The sequence below is a fragment of the Amblyomma americanum genome, chromosome 9, assembly GCF_052857255.1.
Source record: "Amblyomma americanum isolate KBUSLIRL-KWMA chromosome 9, ASM5285725v1, whole genome shotgun sequence".
NCBI classification, from domain to species: domain Eukaryota; kingdom Metazoa; phylum Arthropoda; class Arachnida; order Ixodida; family Ixodidae; genus Amblyomma; species Amblyomma americanum.
In genome coordinates, this window is record NC_135505.1 from 16,165,017 (window position 1) to 16,188,190 (window position 23,174).

General features: G+C 48.0%; 1 protein-coding gene across 1 annotated transcript in view; it reads right to left on the reverse strand.

Moving 5' to 3' along the window:
* The window catches only part of LOC144105182 (lipase member K-like), a 107,718-nt gene that overhangs the window by 55,437 nt on the left and 29,107 nt on the right, over nt 1–23,174 (reverse strand). The window contains exons 4-5 of the mRNA XM_077638337.1: nt 20,229–20,343; nt 3,863–4,013 (exon numbers count right to left, since the gene is read on the reverse strand). Coding sequence (XP_077494463.1) covers nt 3,863–4,013; nt 20,229–20,343 — 266 coding nt within the window. The remainder of the gene's footprint in view (nt 1–3,862; nt 4,014–20,228; nt 20,344–23,174) is intronic.

A 23,174-nucleotide genomic window follows, 5' to 3' on the forward strand; every position in this document is an offset into this window, starting at 1 on the left:
CAAATGCAGGTGAAGTCCGAGGTACTTGTACGTGGTTACTAAATGGCGCGTTAAATGACCGGAAGGCATGACTGATGGGCAAGTTGGTTCATGACTTCTCGAAACAAAGTGCACGAGATGGTACAAGGACGCAAGAAAGAAACTGACTAGGCGCGAAAAAGGTTGGCATTCGGAAAAGTAACCAACAACAGACCATACTCACACCAATCGGGATATAGAGATTTGCGCAGAACAATATAACTGCTTCAGACTAGTGCGATGTTCAGAAACACAGCGGGCGCTCGCGGTCTCTGGAGGTAGCGGCGCAGCAGCCATCTGCCACAGCCTAGTGTTTTTATGTCATGTGTATGGGTTCAGTACTGTTCCTCAAGAAAACGTAGCCTACTTCACTTAACAGATATGCATCTTTCCACATTCCCTGGGACCTTGCTTGAATACCAACAATTGGAGCGTCTTGTTTCGACATGTTGAACTGGATAGCGCTAAAGAAGACAATTTTTACGATGAAGGACAGAGAAACACATAAGTGCTCCTCTGTCGTTCGTCCGGAATGTTGTCCTCTTTAGTGCTGTCCACATCTGTTGCATAAGGTGGAATTTTCGACTGAAAAAAGGGTAGCTATGCAGGCGCAGCCGCTGCTGCCGGACATACACGGAGCGCGCTCACAAGGCAGAGTTTTCATGGAAGTAGAGTTCTTCTAAGTGTGTATGTTATTTTATCGTTGGCATGATAAGTGCGTACAACAAGAGGAACGCTCAGGCAATGGCCTTCTGGAAACTCTTTCAGCCGTCCCGAAGCCAGGCGACATTTCTGAAATGTCGTTCGCTCAAGCTCCAGGAAGGCCTCAGGAACCATCGCGCTTTGGTTGTTGAGGAAAGACCGACCGCGGAGGCGAAGCGATTAGGGCGTTCGTCTACTGACCCGGAGTACCCGGGTTAAAACCCGACCTCAGCGGCCGCGTTTTGATGCAGGCGAAACGCAAAGGCGGCCGTGTGCTGTGTGATGTCAGTGCACGTTTAACATCCCCAGGTGATCGAAATTATTCCGGAGCCCTCCACTAACGGCACCTCTTCCTCTCTTTCTTCTTCCACTCCCGCCTTCCATCTTTCTCTTACGGCGGCGCTGTTTCATTTCTAAATAGTTCTCTTTGGTTTTGAGCAAGGGAAAGGCACAGTCACCGTCTCAGCACCCTGTGGACACTTTAGCTGCGCCTTGAGGGAAGGCATGAAGGAGGGAGTCAAAACAGGAAAAGTTGGGGGACCCTTATGGCTCGTTGATACTTGGGCATTCGGCGGCGATGGCGAACGAAATCCGCCGCCACTGAAATGCTGCCTCATTCACATTTCCCACCGTCCATGTCGCCGTTCGTCGTGTATAAGTAGTCTGCTTACGGCGCAGACAGGTATGGCAAGAGGTTAATCTGTGCTGTCTTCGTACCATAACCGTAAAGTCCGGCGTCGTAGTTGTCGTAACAGGTGTAGTTGTGCTGTTTTTTTTACAGCGCTCGCAACGCAACGTGCACTGTGTATGCAAGCTTACTGAGGTCTACGTAGGGAAATTGTCAACTGGCCAGGGCAGGCAAATGTGTCTAGCTTCACGCGTGCACATTTGAAAAGCCGCTGAGTCGGCTGTTAGCTGAAGTGCAGTCGGTACGTCTTTATATGCAGAGAAAAAGGTGATTAAAGTGTAGCATTTCACTTCATAGAAATGATTGCAATGCGTCGGTTTTTTTATCATTAAAAGCTGGGCATCTGCCATCATCATCACTCGTTTTAGCCCTACGGTAACTTGTTACGGGAGAGACGGTACGCTAAAACGTCTTCTGGCGTGCGCCGCGCTAACCGGAAAATCCGGCGGTAACGTAAACACGGTAACGATATGCTATAACTCTCTACTGTAAACGGTGACGTAAACACAGTGATGATATGCTATAACTCTCTTCTCACTGTTAAAAACGCAGCCCGTTGTGCATTCTGGCGGTGTGGGCCGGGCACTTTATTTTATTTTTTTTCTGCCCAAACTAATCGCTGTTAAACAGAAACGTAACGATAAGTTTAGCCTACTGGTGCCATCTCGGGGTCAGGAGAGGAATCATAGTTGTAAACAAATCGACGCCCCTCTTAAGCCTAAAAGGGGCAGATTCGTTGCTCGAAATAAAAAAAAAGTAATAAAGTAAATTTATCATGCATACCTTTTCTTATGGGCGAGATGAGACGAAGCGAAAGACCGGTTGCCTGTGAACGCGCTGAAAACGGCACGAGTCCAGAGGGGCGGGGGCCACTGGGGTATCTGTTACAGCTGGCGTCATCGCTTGGGCGGACGCGGTGGTTGCGACAGGCGTGTTCTTTCAATCCTTCCTCTCGCATCTTTCAGCTCTCCTCTGTCTTCACGAGGCAGCGAGTGTGCGTCTGCATCGAAGGGCGTAGCCATGTTTATCGCTGCGGGAATGCAAATTCTTACTCGCCGTCCTATTGGCCTTTGAGAATCGGCGGAATTTTTTCCGGCGGCAGAAATCACTCCTGGACTAACAACGCTTTCAGCTGGGTTTTTCGGCGTTATCTCGCCGCGGCGGCGGATCCTGCTCGCTCCGCTAATGACATTAACCCATTATCGCTACCCGAACAACTGCATCCGTGAACACTGGATCTGAACATTGGAACCTAAGTGGAAATCGAGCTGCTAGCGCACTTAATTCGCACTGGGCCTAAGTACGCAAATCGACGATCATTTTTTTATGCCCTCTAGAAAAAGTTGGTTTTGAGGTAATGAAAGGCGCAGCAACTGTCTCGCGTTTAGGTGGACACCTCAACCGCGCCGTGAGGGAGTGCAGGAAGATTACAGCAAAATAAGAAAGAGAGAAAGAGGTCCTCGTAGGGGCACCGGAATCATTTCGACCACCTGGGGCTTCGAACCAGAGTAGTATGTACCGGCTCAGTAGCCGAGCGCGCTAACCACTCAGCAGCATTTATTCGCGTTGTTTCATTAACGCCCCTCACCTACATAATAATTGCATTCCAAGGCAGTTCCTGTGAGGTGGTTGCATGAGAATGACATGCTTGGCATAATTTTTTCTTCCCAAGTTAGCCTCCGCCGGAGACCAGGGGCCATATTCGGCACCGATTCATTTTCATTCCATTCCATTTCGCCCTTTGCCATTAGTCGCCACACCCATCGACGTTGGGCGTCACAAAAGACGTCACTCTGCCGCCACAGAAACACACCTTTGGTGCCGCTTGCTAGCATACACGCGTTCCGAGCCCATGTCATGTCTCACTCGCGGAACAGCGCCGGCGCCTACGAATGACCGCACGACGACGCGTTCGACACGCGTTCGACATGGCGAACTTCATCGCCTCTAATCCAGTCGCGGCAAAGAAACTGGGCTTCGTCTGTGCGACGAACTGGCAGATCGCGGTCCGCGTGACTCGACATGACTGGATGCAGCGACAGGTACCCTGCCAGCGGCGGTGCCGCGGCCAGACCGGTTGTGGCTATGATTGGCAGTGCGCTTTCCTGCGTGCTTTCCTCACATTGGCATCAGAGCCGAATAGAAATGAGAATGGCATGACTAGTTACAGATTACGACCCAGGAGTAGGGTTCACGATCCGCCAGCCTTGTGCGTATGTATGTATAATTGGTTTTCTCTTTTTTTTTTTGGAACTATGCGTGCGGACGGGACGACGACATGAAGCCGGCTGAACGCGGATAGCGCTCTCAAATTTGTCTCTTTGTTCTGGATCCCATTTCGCGCTTTTGATTAGATGGTGTCACAGGTTCCTCCTTGTGCAGCTGACCAGGCATGCATGGCCGAGCGCGTCTCGAGGCAGCCGATGGCAGAGGAATACTGAATGTGACACTCGCCTTGGCGTTGTACAGCGGCCTGTCAGCTAGCATCGCCCAAGCCGCTGCGTTGCCTTGAGAAAACCCCACCAGGAAGAGGTGCGGCCAGCGCGTCTGCGACAGCACGTAGTCCACCAGGGCGGGCAAGTCCAGCAGGCCCACTTCGTCCAGCCTGTGGATGCAAACACCGGTCGCTACTAATGTGAGTCCCGGGCTGAGAACTGTCATAACACAGAAAAATTGACAATCGTAGCTAGATACTTAATCCGCGAAATTCAGCGATAGCATTTATAGTAATCACTCTTTATTACGTCGCCGTCATTAGCTTCGGCTGCCGCTAAAGCGGAAACAGTCACGGCGACGGCCTCTTCCCGCTGGCGTCGACGCTGTTCCCTGGGCGCGGACTTCGGGGTCTGCTTGGCGTCCAAGAGTGCATCCAGCCACACACCGCTTGGGCCACAGAATCTCCGCGTGTTAGAAATTTCCGCTCTTTCATGTCGACTGACTCTCGCTGCGCGCGCACCTGGGGTGGCGGCCACGGGCAAGCCGCCGACGACACCGCATCTCCTCCGACGACCCGCTTGCTTGAAAGGGCACAGGTGCGGGCTCGCTGGTGGTCCATACGTCTTAAAACAGCGCGAATGACATGGACGCGGGCAAAAGGAAAACAAACAGCGCCGTTCCGGAAGGAGCAGCGCCTTCGAGAATCGCTCTTCGTGGTCGCTGCGCTCCCATTATCTGTATGTCCATTTCTAACCTCACTTCCATTTCATCTCTTCATTTCATCTATCATTTGCATGCGGTCCGATAGTGTGTAAGGCTTACTCCTGTATCTTATTTATTTATCATTTTACCCACAGTGCCACAAAGGGCATTAAAGTGTGTGTGTGTGGGGGGGGGGGGGGGAGAGGGTACAAAAGAATAAAAAATGCAGGTGAATTATCTTGACACAACATTGTGATTAGATGCCTAAAAACGAACATCGCAAGAATGAACCACACAAATAGCAAGCAGTATTTCTGACAAAAGCACAAACACGTCAACGGGCGCAAAATTTACAGAAACACATTCCTTGAATTCAAGAGAAAAAAAATCTTTTTCGCATATTCACTTTGCGCACATACGTACTCTACACAAGCAACGAAAAGAAAAGCGATCAGTTCCAGTGGTAGTGGCGACATCGTAGGGTAACTGGTTCCAGTCTGAAATTGTTCTGGGCAAAAAAATTCGATATCTTACAGTTTTGCAGCCTATTTCTTTTACTTCGTTCACATGGTCTATTAGTAAAAATACATAATCATCATCATAAGTGCTTATCATACCGTATACCTGTTCGAGAATAAAAAATGTTATCAAAAAAAATTTTAGTCTCACCATCTTCCTGCACTTCCTAACGAAATCCAGACAAGGCTCTCCTTAGCACGTCTTACGCTGAAGTGCCTTGTAGGATCTTCGAAAACATATCGAGCATTTAAACTTTGCACACTTTCTGCTCTGATTGTCATTTTTTAGCCAGGGATCCCACACGGCACAGGCATATTCAAGTGTGGACCTAATATGTGCTGAGTACAACAGCCGTTTAATTTTTTTTAAGGAAGGCGCTTAGTGTTGCGGCGCAGGAAGGCTAATGTTCGGCATGCTTTGGCGGTATTTTTCAATATGGCGGTGCCATAAAGAGTCGGGGTAAAAACCACATCAAGATATCTTCATTCGCTCATGGGAATTACCTCAGCAGTGTTTATGAAATACTTGTAATCGTGGGTGGATCGCTTTGTTGTAAACGACATATGCACTGTTTTTTTTTTGCAAATTGATATGCATGCCCCAAGCGCTGCACCACTCAACGACCCAGTTCAACTCGTGTTGCATAACACCACAATCGAGTTGATTGCCAATAACTCGATAAATCACACAATCGCCTGCATTCAGGCGCACATGAGAAGCAAAGTCATTAGCTATATCATTCATATAAATTAAAAATCGCAATGGGCCCAAAACAAACCCCTGCGGCACTCGCGATGTCACCTCAATCTCATCAGAACTTTTATTATTAACTAATACGCGCTGACGTCTATAACTTAAATATTCATTGATCCGGGAAGTTACCAAGACATTAATATTATACCATGAAAGTAAGTATAATAGCTATCAAATGTAAGCACTCGTAATTATGTTGAAATTAAGTATTAACGCTATAGACTGTAAACACTCCTAGTTATGTTGGCTTCATTTTTCCTTAATTTTTAATGGCTTGCGCTTGATCTCTCATGTGCACTCCTTAGAATATATTTGTTGTTGTCATCACAGCTCTGTCTCATTCGCAACGTTAAACATAAATCGGTTAACACTGAGCGCCAAACTACACTCGTTTTTGCATCGGTTCGGGAAGGTGCCTCGATTTGTCCGGAACCGTGACACAGCTACATATCCCAAGGAACCGGCGAAAAGCTCACAGTTTTTGTAAGCTGCTTCTGGCTTTTAATGTTGCTCTTTTATTCTTACTCTTGTTTCTCAGCAATACAGAGCCCCAACCTGGGCCTACGACTGAACGACTGCTAGCTGAAATGCTCGACCGGGGAAGACATATTCTAAAACAGCTATAAAAACTGAGGATAGCAGACGATTCGGCAGCATTAGTCAACAAGGAAATGAAGACAAAAATTTCTGGCCTCAAAAACACTGTCCGAAGTCTAGAGAGCAAACTGACTGATCTAGAAGACCTTTCAAAGAGGAACAACGCCCTTGTTTTTGGCACACTCGAGAACGACGAAGAAACATATGAAGATCTTATTATATGTGTAGTCAGGGACGTACTCATTTACCACGCTAGTGTATGAGTATCCTCCCCTGAAATTTTTATTTATTTACGAATACTGCGATCTTGTGCGCAAGATCATAGCAGGTGGGAACATTGTGTTAATATACAGAATTACAAACAAAACAGAATTGCACATAGAAATTCAACAAGAAAATACAGCGACAAGGTCAATTAACAACAGTCAATGCAAATGCTCTTGAAATTAATGTAATGATGTCTGCCCGACAACATCATCCATAAGGTTATTCCAATCAGTGATGGTCCTTGGAGAAAAGGAATATTTTTAAATATTAAACAAATATTAAACAATTAACTCGCGAATTTAATGGTGTTATGGAAAGAGAATGGCGATTTCTAGTTTGGTACCCCGAGGAATATGTAAGGATATTGGAAGTGTCAACTTTGAAATTATTATTAATTAATTGATAGAAAAACTTTAAGCGACCTAGGCGATTTCTGTTAGGAATAGAGGGTAAACCGCTTTTTTTGAGGAGGTCCCTGACTGATGCTTGCATACACAGCATAAGCCGGGAAAAACAAGACTAATCAAGGCCAGTGATCATAAACCTCATCGACTCCGATGACAGACTTTGAAATTTAAAGTAGTCTCACTTGATGAATTTTCGGTACCCAATAGAGAAAAGCGAAAGAAATTGTGGGTCAGCACTAGAGACATCAGAAAAAGCGGTAAGAAAGTTCGGCTGGTCGGCGACGAACCCAAATAAAAATAGTAGGCTACGAAAGGAAAAACTGCGCAACATGACGAGGACGAAGGGCAAAGGTATGAAACATACTACCACGGACGCAGACTTCAATACCTTTGATATTCTCACGCAGCCCCATGATGGTTCCAGATGTCCGAAAAGTGCTTGAACTTGTCGAGGAACTATCATGCGCTTCAGGCAGTACACCAGAACACGGGACTGGCAGTTGGTCACCGCGATAAGGTTCATGCATGAAACTGCAGCCTCCTTCTTAGATTTCGTACACAAAAATGAGCCCAAATTAAAGAAATATGATTTAGGAGAAGGTTCTTGCAGGCTAGTTGGTTCGTGACCGAAGAGAGGAAAAACTGCGTAAAATGACGAGGACGAAAGGCAAATGAACAAACAGAATACTACGGGCGAATCCTGGGGCCACGTGAGAAGAATATTGCCGCAAACATTTGCAGCGTTTGTTCATTCTTCAAATCTGCCGCCACACAACTTTATCGCTTTGTTTGCGGCTCAAGACGCGACTAGATTTATCTCGATTGATCGCAGCCTGGCAGCGCTGATTCTACGTTGTTCCGGAATGTTCTAGTAACTTTGCACGCTTTATCTCGAAAGTTCGCTATCAGCTTTAAATTGAGCACGGCCGACAGCGGCGGGCATTCTGTTCGACGACCGCCGAGCACGCTTGTCGTTTGGCCGCCGCCGAGTGATTCAGACCATTTTGGGTGCAAGTCAGCCCAATAAACAGTTTTCTTTTAGAAGAAATTTTGTCCGTCTTATCGCTGCTTCGACTGCCGTCACCACTACGTGACATCTGGTGGAGGTGCTGGGAAGCCTTCCATGTTCTAGACGCCCCCTTCAAGTTGTGAAGCCAGCCCTCAGAGCTTCGCCCCCGAGGACGAGCCAGCAGCTCAGCGAGCCAGCCGACGTCTCCAGGGAGAGGAGCCTGAGTTCGGGACCGTGCCGGACCGCAGCAGAGAGCGAAAAGACGCTGCTACGAGCACCGCAACCTCGCCGAAGATGTCGACACCGATCATACTGCGGCAGCCGCGGGTGCCGCCAACTTTCAATGGATCCCTAGGCGAAGACCCTGAAGAATGGTTGGACCAATTTGAGCGCGTGGCGTCATTTAACAAGTGGGACGATGCGGCGAAAATTGGACACTTGTTTTTCTCATTGGATGGCGCCGCACGCACGTGGTAGGAAAACTACGAGTCGTCCCTTACGACATGAGAGTTATTCAAGAGAGAACTATTGAAGGTATTCACAAGTGTCGTGAGGAAAGAAAGAGCCGAACGACTCCTCGAGTCCAGGATCCAGCTTCCGAATCAGCCTATCCGCGGTTACGTCGAGGAGATGAAGCGCCTATTTCGCCACGCCGACCGCAATATGACCGAGGAAAAGAAAGTTCAGTTTTTAATGCGTGGCGTAAAAGAGCTCTTTGGCAGCCTAGTCCGCCAGCCGCCAAAAACCAGTCGAGGAATTCATGGCAGAAGCCTGCACGATTGAAAAGACCTTCGACGTCCGAGCTCGTCAGTACAATCGCCCTTCCTCTGCCTGTGAAATCCGTTCGTACACGACGGCCACCACCAGCGACAGCTTGCGGGAAGTTATCCGCGAAATCGTCTGACAGGAGCTAAAGCGATTACTGCCATACTCCCCACAGCCACAAGCAGCGACTCTGATGGATGTGGTACGGGAAGAAGTGCAACAGGCACTTGGCACCCCGACGGCCAGAGAACACCAGGCCATGACCTACGCCGCTGCAGTAAGGACTGCTCAGCCCCAACGATAACCCCTACGTCCTCCCCGAGATGAGCCACTTGTTCCACAACGCCGCCTCCCAGCCCCTGCCCGCCCAGCCTATGACCGACGCTCAAGCCCCAGGAAATGCGACGTCTGGAGGACTTCCGACAACCAGCCGTTGTGCTTCCATTGCGGTGAGGCCGGCTATATTCTTCGTCACTGCCCGTACCGACGTATCGGTCTTCGAGGATTTGCCGTTAACGCCCCACGACCACGCTTCGCCAAACATCCGCAGCAAATCGACGAGTACCTGCGTCAAGAGGAGCACACGCCGAACCGCTGTTCGCGCTCACCATCGCCGTCAACCTCGCGCTTTGCGTAGCCACGCCGCAACTACGCAACCACGGTACGAGGAAGGTCTCCCAGCCCCCGTAGGGGATACTAAGACAGCAACCTTGGGAGGTGAGGTTGCTCACGAGCGAAACGCCGAAGATCCTCCACCGACCACGCCCCATAAAGACGCTGCAACCGCGACGCCGCATGAAGAAACGACACTCACTGCACCGACGCCGCACAAAATGACAACCCCGACCACGACGCAAACTGCCTTCAGAATGACGACGCCACCCAGAAAAGCTTCGACCACACGCCCCACCCGCGACTCGCATACGCCAGTCGCATACCCGACACCGAGAGCGACATGCACTGCAAGAGCAAGGACCTCCATACTAGAAGTGACTATCGACGGCAGGAAAGTTACCGCTCTAGTCGACACAGTAGCCGATTATTCGGTGATGAATGGAACATTCGCTGCGCATCAGAGAAAAGTCCCAACGGCTTGGGACGGCCCACAAATTCGCACCGCAGGCGGCCACCTCATTACGCCATCAGGACGATGCACAGCGCGAGTGACTGTCAAAGGACATACCTATCCTGCGACCTTTGTTGTGCTACCACAATGCTCCAGCGAAGTGATCTTGGGTATGGATTTCCTTAATGAGAATCAGGCAATCATCGACCTGCGATCCAAGCTGATGACGCTTTCGACGGACGAAGCCATCGCTTCGATGAAACTCGGAAAAATCACGTTGCCCTGAGTGTCCTGGAGGAAGAAGTGAGCGTCCCACCCCGTTGACGCGTTATCGTGACCGTAGGCGCCACGAAAGCCATTAACACTGAAGCCATCATCGAGGGGAACCTGCAGTTGCTTCTAGACCGAGGAATCAGCATCGCAAGAGGCATCGCACATTTCCGCAATGGCCAGGTCGAAGTACTGCTAACTTCAGCGAATACCGGCACATTAACAGAGGAACGACGATTGCTTTCTTCGACGAAATATCCGACGTACGAGATTCCTTCGCCCTCTCCGACCCCTCCGCAGAAGATTCGCCTGACCAAGAGAAGTCGCCCACTTTCGACATCAGCCCAGCCCTGCCCCGGAACAAACAAGACCAGATCCGCAATCTGCTTCGAAGCTACAGTGAGTGTTTTTCGACATCGCCGAAGGTCCGACAAACGCCAATTGCCAAGCATTGCATTATAACGGATCAACACGTCCAACCTCTCCGTCAAAGCACCTACAGTGTAACCGCGAGAACGACAAGCCATCTGGGACCAAGTCGAAGAAATGCTTCGCGACGACGTCATCCAGCCTTCAAACAGTCCATTAGCGGCACCGGTTGTTCTAGTGAGAAAGAAAGACGGCGCACTTCGATTCTGCGTTGATTACCGCCGCTTGATCAACATGTTTTTCATGATTGCAACGTGTCTGTCGCACCAGGACTTTCAGATCATCATCTTGTTAGTGTTTTCATTCCCATAAAACCGCTTGCCAAGACAAAAACATGTAAAGCACATCGTATCATGGACTTCACACGTGCCGATGACGCCTCAGTTATTGAGCACCTTGAAACATGCATTGTCGAATTTGATAGAACCGACGCCTGCGCACTCTGGAATCAGTTTAAGAAAATGTGTCACTATTGCCTTATAAATTTCATACCTGTAAAATACAAAACCATTCGCAAGCAGACGCCTTGGATGACACGCAGTATCATTCATCTCAGACGCCGAATCAAAAGGCTAAAAAAGCATCGTGCACAGCAGAGCACAATCAACCATTTAAGAGAAAATCTCGCCCTTGCTGTACGCCGTTCAAAAGATTATTATTTCAAAACAACTCTGCCGAACTTCATAAAAAACGACCCGGGTAAATTCTGGCGCCACATTAGCGATAAAAAAGCCCCTATATCAGAAATGACTATGAACGGTACAACGGTTACCAATCAGCCTGCCATTGCTCACCATTTTAACAATTACTTTCACAGTGTATTTTCTAAACCAAAACCGTACGATGCACCAAGCACAACTTCAGCACATCCATCTGAAGTTAACTTCATCTCGTATGATGGTGTCGTTTCAATGTTACTAAACCCGAAAACTAAATCATCCCCAGGGCCCGACGATATTCCTAACGGTTTTCTTCGGAGGTATGCTGAATCTCTGGCCAGGTTTTTGGTTATTATATTTCGCGCGTCATTGTTAACCGGGTGTGTACCTGAGGACTGGAAGATAGCCCGAGTCGTACCTGTATTTAAAAAATGCGACCGCCTTCAGGTGACCAATTATCCACCTATATCCTTAACGTCATCTTACTACAAATTAATGGAACATATTGTCGCAACTAGCATTAATGAATTCTTAGATCGCAACAACATTCTGACAGATTACCAGCATGGTTTTCGCAAAGGGTTTTCCACAGTAACTCAACTACTTTCAGTTATCCATTCATTTGCGGCATCACTTGACAATAACAGCCAGATTGACGCGATCTTTCTAGATTTCAGTAAAGCGCTTGACAAAGTTCCACACCACAGCCTTATTCTAAAACTAAAAACTATTGGACTTCCGCCTATATTTATTTCATGGATAAATGATTATTTAACTAACCGGAGTCAACATGTTTCAATCGGTCGTCACCAGTCTGGCTGTCTCCCAGTCACATCAGGTGTGCCACAGGGAAGCGTACTGGGGCCACTACTCTTTCTAATATACATTAACGACATCATCGGTGAAGTTTGTACTGGCGTACATATTCGATTATATGCTGATGACTGTGTTTTATTTCGCGATGTTAGCAATGAAAACGATCAGAGTGACCTACAAAATACGCTTACTAATATTGTACAGTGGTGCAAGCGCTGGTACATGACACTGAACGCAGATAAAAGTATTTCTCTTCGCATAACTAACAAGATAAACGCTCTAGAATATGCATATAAATTAGAATCATCGCCATTGCAACCAGTAGCGTCCGTAAAGTACTTGGGTGTAACACTTACTAATAACCTTTCCTGGAACTCTCACATAGATAACATCTGTTCACTCGCATTCATTAAGCTCTGTTATATAAGGCATAAACTTCGAAACGCCCCCGCTAACGTTAAGCTCTTAGGTTACAATACTCTAATTAGACCCAAGCTTGAATATGCTTGCATAATTTGGGACCCGTATACTAAGTCTAACATAAGAAAGCTCGAGAACGTTCAAAGGAAAGCAATTAGATTCATATATTCAAAATATCTACCCACTGACTCCCCCTCAGACTTGATGCATGCTAATGGTATTGAAGAACTACAGGTAAGAAGACGAAATTTTCGTTTAGATTTTCTTTCATTACTTCTTAATAATAAACTCAGACTTGGCCCTTCTGCTTATCTTTCCCCAATGCCAACACGGAATACACGACACTATCACAAATCTCTTTTAAAACCATATTTTGCCCGGACTAACTCGTTCAAGTTTTCCTTTTTCCCACGCACCATATCTGACTGGAACTCATTAACCGAACCAAATCAACCCTGAAAAACAGACGCGTTCCTCAGCCATCTTTGATATTGCGTATTATGTATTTTTTCTGCTTTGTCTTGCATTGCTGTATTGTTGTTTTACTACATTATCTTTGCTGTATTGTTGTATTTTTGTTGCTATACTTTTGCTTTTTGTGCACCTGCCCTTCCTGCTTGGACCTAACCATGGTCTGCAGTATGCACATAAATAAAAAAATAAATAAATAACAAAGAAAAACGTCGACCACCTCCCCCGCATCGACGACACACTGGACCGCCTCTGCAACGCCAAATATTTCTCCTTGATGGACCTCAAGAGCGGCTACTGGCAAATTGAGGTCGACGAAAGAGATCGTGAGAAGACAGCATTCATCACTCCGGATGGGCTGTTTGAGTTCAAGGTGATGCCATTTGGTCTCTTTCGCACCAGCGAGTAATGGATACAGTGCTGGCAGGCCTGAAGTGGAAAATGTGTCTGGTATATTTAGACGACGTCCTTGTCTTCGCCTCGAACTTTGAAGAGCACCTCAAAAGACCTCGAACAGTACTAGACGGCATCAAGTCGTCGGGCCTAACCTTGAAAGCAGAGAAGTTCCACTTTGCCTACGAAGAGCTGCTGTTTCTAGGCCACATCGTTAGCAAGGAGGGAGTACGCCCGGACCCGCAGGAAACAGCTGCTATTGAACAGTTTCCACCGCCGGCCGATAAGAAAGCAGTGCGCAGATTTCTCGGACTGTGCGCATATTACCGACGATTTGTGAAAAACTTTTCGCGCATCGCCGAGCCCCTGACCAAACTTACGAAAGCAGACGTGCCGTTTAAATAGGAAGCGCCGCAAGCAGAAGCCTTCAAGGAACATCAGCGTCTTTTACAGTCCCCAGCGATCCTCGCGATTTTGATGAAACCGCCGATACTGATGTTCATACAGACGCAAGCAGCGTGGGCCTAAGCGCCGTCCTCATTCAAAGAAGCGACGGGCTGGAGAAAGTCATCGCATACGCCCAAGCAGCACAAGTAATTGGCCCAACAACATTGGAACTGTATTGGCAAAGCTGGCCCTACAAAGGACCAGGATGGGACCATCTTGTTGCAATATTGGGCCGATGACCTGTGCTGCTAGGGCGCTAGCCGTTCCCTTTCCAAGGCCGAGGCTAACTATTCGACAACTGAGAAGGAGTGCCTTGCCATCATCTGGGCTACGTCGAAATTGCGCCCCTACCTGTACGGACGACCGTTCAATGTGGTCAGCGATCACCACCCGCGTGTTGGCATGCCAATTTGAAGGACCCCTCTGGCCGACTCGCTCGATGGAGTCTGCGTCTCCAGGAGTTTGACGTCACCGTCGTTTACAAGTCCGGACGCACGCACTCTGACGCCGATTGCCTCTCACGAGCCCCTGTAGATGCACCGCCTCCGGACGACGATGAGGACGCCTTCTTGGGACCCATCAGCCCAGCTCTTTTGCTCAGCAGCAACGCTTGGACCCCGACCTAAAACGCCTCATCGAGTACCTGGAAGGCCAGGTTTCTTCACCCCCCCCCCCACGCATCATTCAAGGGAGCCGTCTTCCTGCTGTGTGCAGACTGAGGTCTTTGTAAAGAACTTTGCAGCGAGCAAAACAGCCTACCTCCTTGTTGTACCTGCTTGTCCTCGTGAAGAAGTTCTACGCACTTCACACGACGAGCCGACAGCTGGATATCTCGTGTTTACTCGAACCCTCCGACGCATTCAAGACAAGTATTACTGTCCCCGACTGTCTGCCGATGTCGCACATTATGTGAAAACTTGCCGAGATTGTCAGCGACGAATGACCACTCCCACACGACCAGCAGGATTTCTGAACCCCATTGAACCAACCTCAAAGCACTTCCAACAGATCGGCATGGACTTGTTTGGCCCTTTTCCAACGTCAACGTCTGGAAATAAGTGGATCATCATAGCGACCAACTACCTGACCTGCTACGCAGAGGCGAAAGGCCTACCGAACGGAACAGCAGCAGAAGACACCAAATTTTTCATGGAGTGCATTCTTCGACACGGCGCCCCCGATGTGCTCATCACGGACACAGGAACAGCATTCACGGCGGAAGTACCGCAAGCCATCCTCCGTTACAGCCAAACCAGCCACCGGAGGACAACTGCATACCATCCGCAGACCAACGGACTGACCGAGCGCCTGAACGAAACCATCGCCGATATGCTCGCCATGTATGTTGATGCCGAACACAAAACTTGGGATGTCATCCTGTCTTACGTCGTTTTCTCCTACAACACCGCAGTGCAGGAGACCACTCAGATGACGACTTTTGGGCTGATCCATGGCAGGAAGGCCACGACCACGCTAGACGCCATGCTGCCCAACGTTACAGAAGAAGACAACGTCGACGTTGCCGCCTACCTTCAACGCGCAGAAGCAGCTCGAAGGCTCGCCAGATTATGGATCTAAGATCAGCAGCGGTCCGAGGCCAGGCGCTACAACCTACGAAGACGCAACACGGAATACAAGCCAGGACACCAAGTCTTGGTCTGGACGCCCATTCGCCGCCGTGGATTGAGTGAAAAGCTTTTTCGCTGCTATTTCGGCCCGTACAAGGTTCTTCGTCGGCTAGGTGAACTGGATTATGAAGTCATCCCTGACGCAATGACTGCATCCCAGCGACGCCGCGTACGACCAGTTAGTTGTCCATGTAGTTCGTCTGAAGCCGTATTATGCGCGCTAAAGGACGCTGCATTTCCATACTTTATTTTCGCAAGATCCCTTTTATCTCTTACTAGTCGCATTATTTGTTTTAATGCATCGGATCGATGCTTCTTTGAGATGGGAGTAATTCCGGAAACATTTGCAGTGTTTGTTCACTCTTCAAATCTGCCGCCACACAACTTCATCGCTTTGTTTGCGGCGCAAGACGCGACTAGATTTATCTCGATTGATCACAGCCTAGCAGCGCTGATTCTACGTTGTTCCGGAATGTTCTAGTAACTTTACACGCTTTATCTCGAAAGTTCGCTATCAGGTTTAAATTGAGCACGGCCCACAGCGGCGGGCGTTCTGTTCGACGACAGCCGAGCACGCTTGTCGCTTCGCCGCCGCCGAGTGATTCAGTCCATTTTGGGTGCAAGTCAGCCCAATAAACGGTTTTCTTTTAGAAGACCTTTTGTCCGCCTTCATCGCTGCTTCGACTGCCGTCACCGCTACGTGACAATATCAAAGGTATTCAAGTCTGCGCCCGTGGTGCTATGTTTCGTTCCTGTTCCTTTCGTCCTCGTCATTTCGTGCAGTTTTTTTTCCTTTCTGCTATCATGCAACAACTAGCCCGCAGGAACGTTCTCCTGTTTGAACGGGACGAGTTGTTAAAACGGGATGGCGCCTGCAATAAAAGAAATCCCACAGATAACGAGAAAAGCATGAAAAGCCCTTAAAGACGAAGAGAAACCCACAATGAAAAGCGTTTATGATGCAACAACCTCAATGCACGTAGCACCACCAATACATCCGAAGACATAGGGAGCATAGGATTAGCGTAATAACTGCCCATAGTTGTAATTGAAACTCACTAAAACTCTACACTGGTGACGGCGAGATTACACCACCAGCTTGTAGTATGTATAGAAAAGGCGGGAAGTCCCAAGGTTCCTATGGCAACCACTGTCAGAAAAAACGTTCCTATGTTCATACCATACCCTCTTACTTTCGTGGTTACCACCCTCCAGTCGACGAATCCTCCGCTCTTGTGATTTCCTCGCCACATCCCGCGTCGTTCATTTCTTTCGTGTTTATATTGCGTATGTGCTAAATGGTTCCGAAAACAATGAACCATCTGCCGGGTTTGTTAAGACATTCTCCTGCTTCCAAGGTAAGGATTGCAACGGGAACCACCCGAAGTATGGTTCCCGTGGCAATCACCCACCGGTTGTGGCTTTTTACGCTCTCTCCCTACCCGCCTCCTTCCACGGTAATCACCCTCCGGATGAATCAGGGGTGAAGCCCTGCGAACTGTTGAGAACTTTTTGCACGTCACAAAATGCGATGCTCGTGTGAAAACCAAGTTCATGAACATTTGCAAGGAGTTGAACTGGACGAAGTTAGCCAATGGGATTTCGAAATGCTGAGGAAATAGCCTCACAGCCTTTTTCACGGCCAAGGCTCGCAAACCTGGCATTCCTTTTGAAATGAGAATGGCACCTGGCAGCAGTGTGTCAGCAGTTTTCTGTTAAAAAAGCTCAAGTTGATTGATGTGAACAATGCCTTCCAGACTAAGAAGTCCCAAGTGTCAGAGTTTCTGTAAAGCCCGGTCACATATGCGTGTGGAGGATTTATATACATTGTGGAGGATATGAATCTGGAGGATTTATTTTATTCTGTCCCTCAGACAGAACTTTTAGTTGCCGTGAAGAAGACTATTGAAGGATCGGAGGAACTAGGTTTCCAGTCCTCAACCGGTGTGTGTATGTGTTTACAACTTTTTAAGCCTTTATAATTTTATTTCAGTATCCCTTTTATACTTTTGGGCAAGCAGCCTTTTCTACAGCGTAATGGCATTTACATACGGTCCTTTATTGGGTTAGGTCTATTTTGTGTTACTTTTTTAGCATATATTTATCGCCTTTCGGGTCAAGCTTTCATTGGAGGCCCGGTTTTGAAGGTTTTTAGACACGTAGCTGATTTGAAAAGCCTTTTAGAAGCTCGTAATGACTAGTTTCAAAGAATGAGTTCGACAGGTCTTAAGTACTTTAAGTGAGCACGGGGCTACTGACCCGAAAGACGCGAGTTCCATCCCGATCGCGGTGGTCGAATTTTGATGGAGGCGAAATTCTAGAAGCCCGTGTACTGTGCAATGTCAGTGCACGTTAAAGAACCCCAGGTGGTCGAAGTTTCCGAAGCCCTTCTCTAAGGCGTCCCTCATAGCCGGAGTCGCTTTTCGACAATGAACCCCCGTAAACCATGAACCATAAATGGTGTATGGTAAAGGCCTCGCGTTTACCCATGAACTTCTGCAGTACGGTGAGATACGCTTTTTAGACCTGAGGCATGAGGTTAAGTAATGGGCAAACCTGATAGGCGTATTTTCCGCGTGAGAAGAAAGAACTTCTGCCTTATGACTCGTCCCAATGCAGGACTGTACAAACAGCCATGGCATCCCTCTGCATGGAATCAGCGCTTCGAATGCCGTATCCGCATAAAATTCATGATAGCTTTAAACATCAGGTACCCAGGCTTTTGGCCACAGGCTTCCGTTAGGTGCTTATGGTCTTTGCCGAAACACTCCTAAAGAAATTTGGACACAGACAAAAAACGGCTGAAACTGAGCGTACGAACGCCATACCTGAGGTAATGCCTTATGTTCATAAGGTTTCACATAAAATAAAAGAGCGGCTAGCAGGCACAAATTGCCGCTTGTCTTCTCAGCACCAAAAGAGCTGGCGAAGCTGTGTCCCCCCATCTGCGGCGACGGCGAACGCGTTTGCAAAAAGCATCATGAAGAAGCTTTCGTCGGATGTGCCTTAGGAGTTAAGTACACGATTCCCCTGACCTGCTGAAGGAGCTACATCAGGAGCGTTGCCTCGACGACCGTTTAAGGGAGCATGCGCAAAATCTAAAGCAACAAGTCAAGCTTGCGAATTTAGTTTCACATGGGAGTGCAAGTGCATGTCACGCTTCCAAGAGGCAAATATTCAGGGCACAGGTGCTAGTACTAATTCCAGACCATTGCTAGAGGCCTTCGACATAACAAAAAGGCGGGCCAGTGCATCAGCAATGCTTCGATCTTATTCTGCTCTGCCGAGCGCGATTTTCTGGAGAAGTATACAGGAAAGTAGCTGAATGGTTGTTGTCCTTTCCTGGTTTAATGCGTGCTGTTCCTTGATGCTGTTTGTTCATTCATATTTTGTTCTTATCAGAGCCATTCCACCGCCACTGCAGAGGTTCAGTGGTTATGGCAATCGGCTGCTGACCCGAAAGACGCGGGTTTGATCCTGGCCTCGGCGGTCATATTTCGATGCAAGCTAGAGGCCCGTGAGCTCTGCGATGTCAGTACACGTTCTCAAAAAACAATTGGTCGAAATTTCTGGACCTCTTCATCACGGCGTCTCCCGTAGCCCGAGTCACTTTGGGAAGTTAAACCCCCATAAAGCAAACCAAACCCAACCAGAATCATTCCTTGTTACTTGTTTTCATTTTACTCGCTTAGCCTCACAGTGAAAGTAGACAAGAGTGTGAGCCATAACAATAGCATGTTTACGGCTGGCGCCGCCCAGTTTTGCTAAAGTGACGTGATTATGTCTGTAAATACCATCCCTGAAGCGAAATATAATCCAATTGTTAGTAGCGTTCTTCTTTGTTTTGTCTTCCTCTCTTTGTGGTCTTCCTAATAGCGCTACAACAAATCTTCAAAGAAAGGTGGTAAACACCCCCTGTTTACGCCTTCAGTAATTGAGTACTACTTAATTCAAACAAGCACACAGACAGGCATGGCAGGAGCGCCCGACCTGTCATGTCTGTCTGTGTGCTCTTCTGAATTAAGTAGCGCTCAATTACTATTCTAGAAGCAGCGCATCGCCACCTCGCCCCTCAACGGGTTTTATTAATCCTAGCCTCCTACTTCCAAAGTGACCAGTCCTCTGAGTGGTTCCCATGGCAACGCACCCATCGGTTATGCTGACTGCTACTACTACTAGACAGCGAGAAGCCCAAGAATGGCCGTATAACAGCTGTCACTGTTAAAGAATGAAGCATGAGGTCAGGGGCCCCCGTTATTAACACCTCTTCTTGGGCTAGTTGGTGCATACTTGAAAGGAGACAAAATAGCGCCAAACCATGCTCACCACAAGAAAGAACGAAGACGAGACTTCTCGTCTTCTCGTATCGTGTGGTGTGCACGGTTTGGCGCTATTTTTCCCTCCAATTCGACCACCGTTGTATGCTGTGAAACTGCTTAATACGGAAAGTGCGCTGAGATAACTGTCCAGCATTCTGAATCTGTCTGTGAAACGTCGTGAAATGGTGTGAAAGTTAAAAGAATAAGTCGTTCGTCGCAACAGCTGCAACAGCAGAATGCAGACCGTTCTACCAACGAATTGTTCTGGGGGGAAAATTTGCTCAGAACTGCCGTCTTGCATTTGGATTCGCGAGCTTTAAGGTGGGATCTGCTCGAGCGGGCACTGAATGTAGTTTATATGCCAGTGTGGGCTGTTGTGAGTTGCTCGAAATGTGCACATGTACTGAGACTCCGTGGCTTATTATGCATACATGCGAAAGTAATTACCGGAAGTTCCAGAACCGACTGTCGCTGTCGCTGTATTCCCTGTGTCCCCTCGAGTAGGGCGTGCCGCGGCAGTTTCCCAGCCACACGTCGTAGCCGGCGTCGGCGAGTAGGAAGCCTGAGAGAGGAAAATGGCATGTCACTTTGAGCGCAGAGGGCCTGGAGCTCACGTTTATCCTTGGTAAAGTATTGACGAGAGCTAACTAGAACACTGCAGTTAGTCAAATTCTTATATATACTTTATTAATTGGCTTTATTCTCGCGGAAGGTTGCGGTCACAGCCCCACACGGGTAAACCATCTGCCTCGCTATTCGAAAATATGGCCAGAGGATACACAGAGCTCCTTCGGGCTGCGCTTTCGACCCCCGAGAAGAGAGCTTCAAGTCTGAAGTTATCACGCTGTCCGGACTTCCGATGTATGATCACTAATCTAAATGCCTTTTTGGCACTCTATTTAGAAAGTTAAATTCACGCTTCAAGCCTCGGACGCGCCATTAAGTCATCGAAAACGTTACTTCCGATGGCACTGTGTTCATAACGGCACTTTCGAGTACAATCAGTTATTTTTCCTAAATGCAACATTTGCCCTAAAATAACACATGCTATCTATTTATCAAGTAACACATAGATGATAATTTCCTTCCGAGTTTTGTTTCTCCTCCAAAGACATATTGGAGTGAAGCTTTCGAAATGGTTAATAATAAAATTTTTTTGAGACGCGCTATATGTTAAGGTTTCAAAGGTCGCATTTATCATAGTATTCAAAACAGTGATGATATTGTAAAGGCTAAACACCCAGGCGGAGCACCGTACGAAAGGCGAAGATGAAGCGCGAGGAAGCGCGCAGCGCGCAGAGAGCTTCAGAGGCAACAACAACAGGAAGCATGGCTGCTGGTCGTGGACTTCCCTGTATGTCCTGTGTTTTTGTGCGGTAGCGCATCTTTACCCCGTAATAGTACATTCTACAAGCCAACACTACTACAACTTGAAACTGCAGCAAATGAAGTGCTATCGCGATTAAACGACTGCAGCGAAGTCAACCCGTCGACCATTAAAGGAGCACTAAAGATGATTTGGAGACCCCGGTGTAGTACTTCGCCACAGCCTCCTATATCCTTAAACCATCGGCCCTCAGTCCCCAGCTGCTATGGAGCAACGGACCAGGGCGGCCGTCTGACCTGTGACGCAGCGGAGGGCGCTAAGAATCTCTGGCTCCAGACAGGCCGCTATTGGAAACTGAACCTGGCAACGTTTAACGCTACAACCTTAAGCAATGAGGCTAGTCTAGCAGCGCTGTTCGAAAAACTAGCGGGAATTAAATGGGATGTCATAGGGCTTAATTAGGATGGTTGGACAGATGAGGCGTATACAGTACTAAGGGGCGGGCACGTAATGTACTATCGTGGATTAGTGGACAGACGAGAGCTAGGTGTGGGATTCCTCATGAATCAGGATATAGCTGACAATATAGAAAAATTAGTCTTATTAACGACAGGTTGACAACTATCGTAATTAGGCTTAATAAGGTACAAGGTGAAGGTGCAGGCCTACGCGCCAACACCAAGCCGTGGTGACCAGATCATTGACAGCTTCAATGAAGACGTGGAGTCGGCATTCAACAAAGCAAAATCACAGTGCACTGGACTGACCGGCGACTTCAACGCTAACATAGGCAAGAAGCAGCTTGAAGACCAGGCAGTAGGCGACTATCGCATAGGCTCTAGGAATACCAGGCACAGGGAGGGAGTATTAATAGTGTTCGCCGAGAGAAATAAGTTTGCGGGGATACGGTGGCAGGAGCTGGCAAAACAGGGTTAAGTGGATACACATGGAAGAGGCCTTTTTTTCGGCAGTGGGCATAGTAAGGCTGATGATGATGACGATAATGATGAATACATTCTTCGGAAATCGATAGAACAGGAAGTGGATGTGAAAGAGCCTCAGTGGCGGGATTAAAAATGGATGTGGAGGCCCTCGGAAACATGCACAGTAGAGACCACAGGATGGTAAGGTCTCAAATTAGCCGAGATTTGAATCGGGAATCGAGGAAACTAATAAAGCCCTTTAACGACTTAGCAGTAAGAGGGAAAATAGAGGAATGCAGGATACCGCTTCAGAACACATATCTCACAGCTAACATAACGGAGTGCGCAGCAAAGAAACGTGGTAGGATGGTTCGACAGGATACCGCCAAGCTCTCTCAGGAGACGAAGTATCTGATTAGGAAAAGCGAAAGCATGAAAGCATCGAACCCCACTGAGAGAATTCAACTGGCAGAGCTGTCAAAGTTAATAAGCGCAAGGTAACTGACGAGAGGAAGTTTAATATGCATAGAATTGCTGGTGCTCTAAAGAACGTAGGTAGCCTAAATGAAGTAAAGAGTAAATTAGGCCTAGGCAACAATCAGCTGTATGCGTTAAGAAATAAAGAGGGCAATGTCCTAAGCAATATGGTAAGATAGTTCATGTACCCAAAGAGAGATAGATACAGAGATGGGGAAAGGCAGAGATGTTAACCAGAAAGGTTTCCGGTTGGCTACCCTGCACTGGGGAAGGGAATGAGGGGATTAAAAAGGGAAGAGAGACGGAACGGGAAACAGCCATAGTCTGTCAATCAGGGCAGTCGTTCGCGAAAAAAAAAAACAGTTCCTTGTAAGCCTTGATGGCAGTCGACTGTTGTGGCCACGGACCGAGTATCTTGGCCTCTGTGAAAGGGCGAGGATCAAGGCGGTCCAGAGCACAACGCAGCTTATGTCTTTCGTTCACAAAGACAGGGCACTCACACTGGAGATGACGGAGTGTCTCTTCGTAGACACAGATTTCACTAGAAGGGCTGTCGGCCATCCTGATCCGAAAAGCATATTGATTTGTGAAGGCAACGCCGAGCCATACAGGCGCAGCAATGTTACTTCGCGACGCGCTATATCACATGGAAGACGGAGACGCAGT